General features: G+C 54.0%; 2 protein-coding genes across 2 annotated transcripts; one reads left to right on the top strand and one right to left on the bottom strand.

Moving 5' to 3' along the window:
* Positions 1-501: 501 nt before the first annotated feature.
* On the top strand, positions 502-4,750 carry COCSUDRAFT_56960 (hypothetical protein; the record flags this gene model as incomplete). Its single annotated transcript, XM_005645527.1, has 8 exons — positions 502-744; positions 926-2,127; positions 2,410-2,525; positions 2,681-2,802; positions 3,038-3,219; positions 3,651-3,770; positions 4,088-4,289; positions 4,553-4,750. The coding sequence occupies 8 exons, from the start codon at positions 502-504 to the stop codon at positions 4,748-4,750; spliced, it is 2,385 nt and encodes a 794-aa protein (XP_005645584.1).
* A 483-nt stretch (positions 4,751-5,233) lies between these two features.
* Positions 5,234-9,989, bottom strand: COCSUDRAFT_43400 (hypothetical protein; the record flags this gene model as incomplete). The annotated part of the gene is made up of 10 exons (XM_005645526.1): positions 5,234-5,493; positions 5,812-5,934; positions 6,341-6,487; positions 6,884-7,037; positions 7,509-7,647; positions 7,934-8,115; positions 8,559-8,682; positions 9,100-9,403; positions 9,649-9,784; positions 9,885-9,989. 10 exons carry the CDS (start codon positions 9,987-9,989, stop codon positions 5,234-5,236), a joined length of 1,674 nt encoding a protein of 557 aa, XP_005645583.1.
* Positions 9,990-10,297: the final 308 nt, after the last annotated feature.

The raw sequence follows: 10,297 nt of genomic DNA, 5'->3' as shown, positions 1-10,297 counted from the left end.
TACCTTTAGCAGTTCCACACAAGTCAATGCTGTTTGCACAGGTACACACCAAGCCTCAGCAGGCGTTGCACGCACCTGGTGGTGTCCCATGATGCTGACGTTGCAAGCTCAAAGAAGCTGGCCCTCGCACTTCACAACAAGCCAAAGTGGGGCACGCACATCGTCTCCTTGGAATGGATCTCATCATGCCGTCAGAGCAGCGCTCGCCTCCCAGAGAGGGAGTTTGCCTTCCCTCTGAGGCAGGAGGATGCCCCAAACCAGCAGTCCTCAGCCTGCCACGCAGCTGACACAGCTTTCAGAAGTGGTCAGCCAGCAGCATCTCATGCTAGCTCTCCCTTTGACACTGCATCACCGACACCACAGGTACACACTCTCTTCTACAAGCCATCTTGTTCCCTTATTGCATCCTTACATCCGGTCAACGGTGCTTGTCGTGACCTAATTCAAAATTGGAGCGTATCAAAGTTGAAGTTTAAGGTATTTTGAGGTATCAGAGAAGATATGTCGGAGCAGGCGCCAGCTGGCGGGCGCTCTGCTGCCAGGGCTCGCCTCACCAGACAGCGCTCGAGGCGGCTGTCGCGATTCGCCCCGGGGCCGGCCATGCATGCGCAGGAGAACGAGGCGCTGCTGCAGCACCGGCGAGAAGAACCCAGCGGCCTGCGCAAAACTGGCACCCCCAAAGCCGCGCAGAAGGGCCAGGCCCGCAGCGGCTACACCGCTGACACTGACTGCCTCACCGTCGAGGTAAGAGGCCTTTACATAACAGCCTCTTCCGGTTTTGATTCAGAAGGTCCCCTGACTGCTTGCACCTGCCTGCCAAGTACAGCACGTAGATGCAAGCCATTACGTGGATATGGAGTGTTGAGGTGTACAGAGACCTGCATAATTGTGCGCAAAGCTTTTGTCAAGGTTGTGTGCCATGCAGGCATCAGGACCAGCGTTTGCAAGGGCGCGAGGTACGGCGACGCGCATTCACCACCCGGCGCAGCAGCCGCTGCAGGAGCTGCCAGCGCCGCAGCTGCACCAAAAGCCTAAAGTGGCTGGTCGGCCGCCAGAAACACAAGCCTCACCCGTAACAGTGCAGTGTCAGCAAGAGCCGCGCACCAACGTGAACTGGCACACCATGCAACCAATGCAGAAGCTGCCGGCGTCGCAATTGCACCTGCACTCTGGGAGCGCCGACGCCACGGGCGCCCGGCTAACAGAAGCACAGCAGTTTCCAGAGCTGCGGACCAGTGCGAAATGGCAGAGCATGCAGCAGCAGCAGCAGCAGAAGCACCAGCCAGTCAGGAGCCTTTGCAGGCAGCCAGCTGGGAGTCATACCACCACCGCTCCTACAAGCACCATTGGTGGGAAAATGCCGAATTCTGGACGGTCAGAGCCGGCGAAAGTAGCCGCGCATGGAATTCTGGTTGCTTCAGGGGATGGTAGGGAGGGGGCCAGTGCAGAGCCTCTGGGAGCCTGGTGTGCCGGGGCCGCGGGCACAGGCAGCGGGGCTGTCTCTCTGAGGGGATCAGCAGGGCAGGCAGAAGGGTGGAAGCAGGGTGCGGCTGGAACCATTTGCTCGGGTGGATCAGCAGGGCAGGCAGAAGGGTGGATAAAGGGTGCGGCCGGGACAAGCGTCGACAGCCTAGCGAGCGCTCTGCTGGCTCTAAGACACAGCACCCGCGCGAGAGGCGCGGATTCTGCGCCACAAATATCTGCCACGGCAGCTTCCGGCGCGCGAGCAAGTACCATGGTAGCTTCCAGCCCTGCGGAAGCTGCTAACAAAGGGCGCCCGCCGGTTCCAAACGGCGCGCCACGCGGTGCGGCAACTTGCGAGAAGCTGCCTGCTGCACGAGCTGCGTGCGGCTCTGGTATCGCCCCCGGCTGCAGCAGAGATGACCGATACACGAAGATAACAGAGGCGAGGATCGGGGCGGAGTCAGAGGTGTGCCAGCAGAAGCGCGCAGCGCACGAGGCTGCCGCAGAGCCACGTCAGCAGCGCATATTAGAGCACCCGCAGCAGGAGGTCAATAAGACGGAAGAGTGCGTGCAGCAGCAAGAGGCAGCGGAGCCTGTCAGGGGAGTGTTTGATGGCATGCGTGTCATGCTCGACCCCGACCTGGACAAGGCTGAAACCAATCGGTGGGTGTTGCAAAGATCTCACATTCACAGAAGATCTGCAATTGAAGACCGCTTCTCCTCTACATGCCTCGCGCGTTTGTTGGGCACCAGTTGAAAGGAGACAAGAGGCCATGACGAATTAGATTGTGTTCCTCTGGTGATTGGTAACCAGAATACCTCTAGATGGGGCGCCCTATTACAGCATGCATAGCATGGATCCGCAAAAGACAGGCGTGGCTCTGCCAAATGAGGATGTGGGTCAGGTGATTTCAGTAATTGCTCAAGAAGCATGCATGCATGCAGGGTTCGGGGAGCAATAACGGCAGGCGGAGGGCAGTGCACTGCGGGCGCCTTCCTGGGCGGTTCAACCTCGCATGTGGTCTGCCTCCCGTCCGCTGCCTCAAAGTGGCTTGCAATGGGTGAGTCTCTGAGGACTCACTGAGTCTTGTGCCTTCTCACTATACCACAATCATCGCTGAGAAGACTTCCACTTGTCTTCCGGTGACTTTTTGGCTAACAACGCCAACAGTGTATCTACTGAGGTGTAAGGCAAAGGATGGAAATTGCTGTGCAGGCGTGCACGTGGTTTCACCCGCGTGGGTGCTGCAATCCGCCAGGTCTGGGCGGCAGGAGCGCTGCCTCAACCTGTCTGCAGACGCCCTGCGCGGCCTGCCAGGCACCTCGGCAGGCACACAAGTGAGTAATCTGATTACTACATCCGCCTGCAAGCTGCATGCTTCAGTTTTCTGAAAGACTCCTTAGCTCTCCAGTATCCCACGCCTCTTGAAGAAGTGCCTGCAGATCTTGCTGCTTCTACAAAACAGCAGTTGTGTATTTAGATGAGAAATGAATAGCACGGTAAGGCTTTGAGGCTCGTCAGAAGTGTTGAATTTGCGCAACCATCCGAACTGAGCAAAAGGTGCATGTTCAGGAGGTGAATGCGTGCGTGGGTGAGTCAGCAGTGACAAGCGCCAGCTCAGCAAACTCGTCTGCCAGCGATGCGCACGCGTGGCAGGCGCTGCTGGATCAGGCTGACCAGCGCGTGTCAGCGATGAGTCACCACCAGACTCCCGCCAACCTGTTGGAGGGCGTTGTCTGGGCCGTCACCGACCCGTCTGAAAAGGCTCGCCTGGAAAGTCCCAGACAAGAGCCTGGCGGCCATGACCACTGGCAAGGGCAAGCTGATTCCTTTTCGTTCACATGGTGTCTAGGTGCCAGCTTGATTTGCACGCGAAGGAAAACCTGTTGTTTACAAAGCAGGGGTGCAAAGATGAGCCGGGCTTGGGCAGAGATGGGCCACTGCTTCCCCTTGGTACTTTTCTAAGCTGCACATGATGTAGGGAAGTAAAGCACACCATCATATGCTTACCACCTTGGGCAAGACTGGCGTCACTGCCGGCCACAGCCATCTTGGTACTACAGAATTTCAAGAATCCCACATGCATGGGGGTTTGGTGCTCAGCAGGGTCACCACAGCACATCTAATGCCCGGTTTCATCAGGGCAGTTGTGGCTTCATTGACAGGCATGGCATACGCTGTGCAGGGAGGAGGATGCTGAGCTTGTCCCTGACAGCGAGGATGAATATGAGGGCGGGCTGCAGCAGAACAGCAGCAGCTCACAAGCTGCAGCGCCGTGCTCGGCTGCCGAGAATTCCTCTGCCAGGTACAGCAGAATTTTTTTTTAATTAGAGCCACTCTTCCCCAAATATTGCATGTCGCCTCACACATACCGGTATTGGCATGTTGGCAGAAAGAAGTGGCTTACCATAGAAAACCCAAAGTGGTGGGGCAACTTACATGCCCTTTATCTGCCAGAGACACCGCAGAACACTGCATTGCGTGCAGGGCCCCGGGGAAAGAGGTTGCCTTCATGAAGTCCCAGTGACCAGGGGTGACCATTTATACCAATTGAGGGAATACCAAACAGAGCAAACAGGTGGTGACAAATTGTCAGACCGCTTTGTTGTTCGGTGCATACAGCGGGGGCCGGATGAGTGCGGGGGAGTGGGATCACATAATGGTTATGGCGCCAGCGCTGACGGTGTTATTCCCTGCCGACGCGCTGGGCGCGCTGTGTCACGTCAGCCGCACGCTGCGCTGTCAGCCGCCCGGCCTCAGCCGCCGCCAGCTGCTCGCATTCGTGCACGCGCACTATCAGGCGCGCACCATCGCCTATTTCATCGTAACTAATTGCTGGTGTTATTTCCTGATCGGCTCCAAAGCATTCTGTGGAATTGAGCAAAGGGCAACTTGCTTGAAGCCTTGTAAGGCAATGGCGCCACTGATCATTGCAAGTCATGGGCATGGGTGCCAGGTATATCTTTCATGTTGATACCATTCAATGAGCACATGCATGTGACCGATAATTTCTCCTGGCAGGTGATACTAAAAATCAAACACATGTCTGGACTCAACTAACATGTGAGATGTGCCACACTCGCGCAGGAGCAGCTGAGTGCAGCCGAGATGACAGAGGCGTTGCGGGGGGGGCTGCGGACCACCGCGGAGGTGCGGGGGGCCCTGCTGGCGGGGCGGGGGGTCCGGCGGGGGGACCTGCTGGGCAGCCGGCGCAGCCTGGAGGGCCTCTCGCGCGTGTCCCGCTGCAGGAACGCCACCGTATACGAGCTTGAGCTCAGCTGCTGACTCAGCTTTGGGTGTTGATATTAGTAACCATGACAGATTCAGGGGCTTGTGACCCTGCCTATTTTTAAGAGCTGACATGCAAAGTATGTCAGGGAAGTGTGGTCAGGATGAATGAGCATAAAACAGTCAAAGACCATACATATAATGGCAATGATAGCATTTGGGTGTAAAGGGTAAATTGAGCAAGGTGCAGTTTTTATCATTACATGTTTGGCATCCACAGGTACATGTACAAGAATGCTAGATTGCTTGAAAACAGTCCCAGCATCATGCTGGCAGCATATAGTCTTACAGATTGCCTACAAGTGCTGCACAAAACCGAAGACCAACAGTGCTCCAAGCTATATAGGCCCCAATCAGATACTTGCGCATGCAAGCAATCTATCTTGCCTCCCGGGATCTTCTCTCAGCAATATTTCTGACAACGGTTATATATTTCCGAAGGGCTTCTCCAGAAAACATGCGCAAAAAAGTCTTCGGATCCTATCCTGGCCGGTGACCACCTGCAGCTGCAAAGGCACTACGGACCTCAAAGAGAGGGTTGCTCTGCGCATCTACAACGCTGTCATTCCCCCTTGCAAACCCTGGCCCGGCCCCCTCGGTCTCAATACCCTGCGCCATCTCACCACCGCTCGCGCCCACCACCACTATATCAACTTCGCCCCTTGTATTCAAATTTGAATTCAACCGCTGCTGCACCGCCTCCTCAGCAGCTTCTGCTGCCTCTGCGCTCCTCAGGGCACCTGCAAAAAATGGCTTTTCTTATTAAGCTTTTCAAAAGAAATTGCCCTACTTAGTCCTCGCAGATAAGAGTTCTTAGTGCTGCCTTGCTTAATCATGCTGATCATAGCACAAGAGCGTCCTTTTTCTATTAAAGAGCTCAAGTCCGGTGAGACTGTTCAAAACACAGGTGCACAAGGGCTGCCACGTAACAATCAGCAGATCCTATGCACATGTTGCTGGACTTACGTGGATCCTAGGTCTCTAGGGACTGGAAAACGTGTGAATGTAAGAACAATTCATTAGGAAGCAGGGAATTGAAAGTGTCGAAGAGCTCTGACCTGTGGCCTGCAGCACGTCTTGCTCTGCCACGCTGGGCTGCCGCTGCCACCTCATCGGCCGGCTTATCCACGGCAGCCGCACCCGCCACCGCCTAGAACTGCTCCTACCCCCTCTCTGCCCGCCTGCACGTGCAAAATTAACACATTATCATTGGTATTACACGCTGTTCCTGCCAGAGGCAAGTATGTCTGCGGGCAGGCTGCAGAAAAAGGCTGTCCCCTTTGGTGGGCATAAGATATGGCTCAGTTGAAATAGTATTTGTGTAGGCAAATGTGCCTTTTGACTGAGTCTGCCGCGTTCCTAATTTCACCAGAAAGCTCCGCATTGTCCTCGTGCACAAGGAGCAACATTGGGCCAATTAGTTGTTTGCCATGTGGGGCGTTGTGTGGATGACTTGAGAATGAGGTAACCTGGTTCCTGTACAAAATTCAATGGCGCAGCTGAAGCAGCCCTGAAAACTTACTGCATACGCAAGTCTCGTACATGGGTGAATGGTGCTCCTCAAGATACAATTGTTACGAGGCCTACCCAGCGGGCTTTGCTGCTGCATGCTGTAGAGCCTGACGAGCAGGCAGCCCACGATGGAGCCACATGCCAGCCCAAATACCACAGCGCTCACTATGATGATTGCGCTCACTAGCTTGCTGAAACCCCAGTTGCTCCCTCCAATCTGGCCTGCATGCCACGTTCACCATTGGTGGACCTCCAACCTGACTGCATTGTCCTTTGGCCAGTTGGTTACAACAATGTAAGCTGCGATCACAGGGAAGATGCCTTTGACAGAAAAGCTAGACCAATGCTTATTTTTCAGCACAGCACACTTTATTTTGCCTGGTGAAGTTGGCCTGAGATACTGTGGGTCAAGTTCAGCGCCAAATTATGCCGCATAGCATGAGCAAAACAAAGGCATTGCATATGCACCGATATTGCAGCAGACAACACACCCCTTCATCTGACACGATACCGCTAATGCATCTCTTGTCATACATGACATGATCATGTATGACATGTATCATAACATGAGATGCCTACAAACCAATTCATGAAGTGGCCAACAGGGGAGTAACTCACCCGCCTTGACCGGACCGTAGAACGCCGAAAAGCCGCCGCCGAGCTCGCTGCCGTCCACAACGCTGAAAACCAGTAGCAGAGCGCCCGTGATCGTGGAGTTGATTTGAAACAGGTGGTCTGCGTCACCCGGGCTGCTGGTCAGAGCCAGCGGCAGCTGAAAGCCTGCACCAGCATTACGTCTCTTACTGCATGCAAGCACAAAGAGGACTGGAAAGCGATAATACAGGTCTTGCTTGAAGCACCTGGTCATTAGGACTGGAAAACGTGTGATGATCATAACAACTGCATGCATGCTGAGGCTTGCAAAGAGCTTGATGGTGGCATTTGCAGGGGAGACTTGTGTGGCCTAGAATGTCTTATTGGCCTGTTGACATGCTTAATGGTACGAGCACCGCTTTCTTGTCATGCGCCAGAATGGATCAAAAAGAGCCATAAAGGTGCTTGCTGATCTGCTTTTTCTGTGAAAACTCAAAATACTTTCGCGTATCCCTGTTCAGGAGCCTAGTGGCCTATGCATATGGCCTTTCTCTGCACAAATAGGTCGGATCTATGGCTGGAATGGATCTAATTCTAATCTCGACTTCAAATTCATATTTCAAGGCCGCCGGGCCGCGCCTGTGTGCACGGCGAGGAGCCTTGCAGGGTCGGCGGTATCGCCGTCGTAGACAGACAGCGTGTCATTGGCTGCCAGGCTGAATCGGGTGAAGGTGAGTCCGATGGGCGCATAGCCCGGCGCTATCAGCCACTCGCACCGTGTGAACGGCCTGCGCGCACACTACCAACACGGTCAGTAACAAACTCAGATGGACATGTTACAGAAACATGCAAAATTTTTCCCTAGAAGATCTTGTGGTGGCAGCCCTTGCCCCGCATGCCAACCACTTGTGTATGGACATGTAGCAAGTAATTGCACAAAGCTGGGATGCTTCTAAAGGCAGCTGCAATGAGCGGTTACAGCAAAATCGCACCGCCAACAAGAACAGTGCAAGCAGGTAGATTGAATTTATTGTCTGAAGCTTCTTTTCATCACCCTGGTGCATTGAACCCCACCTGTAGCGTTTGCCGGTGGGGGCGCCGTCGGAGACAGTTCCCTGGGCAGTTAAGAGGGTGGTGTGTGGCTCGCAGTAATTCCCCTGGTCCCACGCCATGGCAAATCCTGACGCCTGATTGGCGTGATCCGACAAGAAAACCACCACAGCTCTGTCCGAGGGCACTGTTATGCTGTGAGGCACCTGCGGCATAGTTGTAATTCAGCTGTTGATGACTAATGCTCGTACAGCAGGTTAATTTGCATTCTAGTGCCACCCAAAAGATGCCAGAGCCCTGTTGCTGCAGCATGTCAAGCAGAACATAAGGGCATGGTTCAAGCACAGGAATGCTGAGAAACATGCATGGCAAGCATGGAGTCAATTTCCAACAGTGCCGGCGCAAGAGACAAGGCTGTGCCGCAGACACATTGCCCGCGCTGCATTTGTGCCGATTCATTACTTCGGCTCAAGAATTCCTTCATATGCCAAAATATAGCCAAGCATGCCGTCTTGGGATTTCTTTCAGGGACGTACTCAGGCGCATACCAAATGCCGATGACTGCTGTATTTCAGAATACCAACCCTGCACAATCTTGAGACATGCAATCCCAAAACGTGCACAGGTTCATCCAAAATAAGTGAGTCACCTCGTGGAAGGCGCCGGACAGCTGCTGCAGAACGTCCTGGAAGCCGTTGCCGTCCAGTCGCAGGATCCAAACATAGTCATAACGCGCCTCTGTGCTGAATCGCGTTATGTTCAGCCGCACCGGCCTGCGCTGCACACACCAATCTCAACCTTCCTCAGGAATTTTGAGCCGTGGCTCATTTCTATCCGTGCCTCTTTGTAGACGGCCTTTCTGTGGCTCTCAGCATTTTTGTTTGCGTAGTTGTTTGCGACAGGAAGCACTGCTCAGATCATTTGTTCACAAATGCGCAGTCGATTGAAAGTTTCAATTTGAAACGGTAGTGCCGAGCATGCAGCCTTGCATGGCATCACTGACCAAGCGCAACTTTCCCATTGGGTCATTCAAGACATACCGGGCAATGCATAATAAGTGACAAGTGGGCCGCTTTCTACACAGCCCTAGCAGCTCGAGGAGGGGGATCATCCGCTCGCAGGGGTTGCTACGTATATCAAATTATGATCTGATCAAGTACAGGTGGACTATATGGTGACCCCTGACGCACTTGTAACCAGGGTCGATAACCCATTGGCAGAAGCTGCCGGGGGCGTAAACCCCCCCAGGGGGCGCGCCGTCCGTGAAGACTCCTGAGGCTCCAGTCAACCGCTGTGTTCCGTTGCAAAGAGGCATTTCTGCGGCGGCTGCCGGTGGCGGCGGCAGGACCGTCAATGCAGACGCGCATGCCGGGCAGCGCAGCGTGAAGTTTGCTGAGCTGGATGCTGATGTGGCGCAGACTCGTGTGGGTGCCAATGTGAGTTCTGCATAGCTGACGTTGCAAGCTGCCGGTGAGGGAGCGGTTGCATTGCTGCCTGCGTTGCAGCAGCTGTCTTTGATGCCTCCATTGAGCTACTTCAGCACACATGACCAAGCGGAGTCTCCATAGCGTCACAGAAACATGTTTTCGCAGGGACAGTCTGTTTGAAATGGTCTAGCTTGTATTAGGAAACGTGGAAGGAAAGCATGTCAGATTCCCAGGGTCCAGCACCCCAACAATTGTCCTAAAACGTCTACCTATATTTCGTTAATACGAGATGCTCTGAAAGGGATTGTTCACCTGTCTGGCAGAGGATGTGCTGGTTAGCATACAAGGGGCCAACAGCCTGGATGCTGCCGCCTGCTGACAGGCCAGCTTTGTATAGAAGAGGAAAGTAAGGACGGCCCAGCGAGTTCCAGCACTGGATGTCCACGTCCTGCACAGATTCCTTAACTTTGTGAGAGTGCTATGCACCTGTGGAGGGATGCCTGCACCCTGTCCCAGATGTTCAGGGCCAATCTGAAGAAGGCTCCCACCTGGCCACTACTGAGGTAGACTTGAGCAGATCTCACGATCTCTGAACAGAATGTCAGGATTACTAGGACGGCGAGAAAGAGCTTCCGATTTTCCGCGGCTGACATTTGCGCTTGCTGTGCAGGCAGAACTCCTTGGACCACGCTACATCCGGATATAAGACGGATATTTGATTCCAAAAATTTATCTTTACAGGCTTTTTGGTATATAAATTGACCACCCAACAATCGGTATCTGCCACCAGGGTCACATGCCGTTGTGACCGGTGTCCGTTGGTTACACGTTACAGAAGTCTGCTGACGCAGACAAATATCTTGATCCCACTAAATGTTACATTATTAAACTGTAGCACGGTGACATCATGCATTGCATTCGTCCTGAGGCATTTATCCAGAAATAACTCACGGCGTCCAAT

This window comes from Coccomyxa subellipsoidea (genome assembly GCF_000258705.1).
Source record: "Coccomyxa subellipsoidea C-169, whole genome shotgun sequence".
NCBI classification, from domain to species: domain Eukaryota; kingdom Viridiplantae; phylum Chlorophyta; class Trebouxiophyceae; family Coccomyxaceae; genus Coccomyxa; species Coccomyxa subellipsoidea.
The sequence above is the reverse complement of the archived record's forward strand: the minus strand, read 5'-3'. Positions and strand labels throughout refer to the sequence as shown.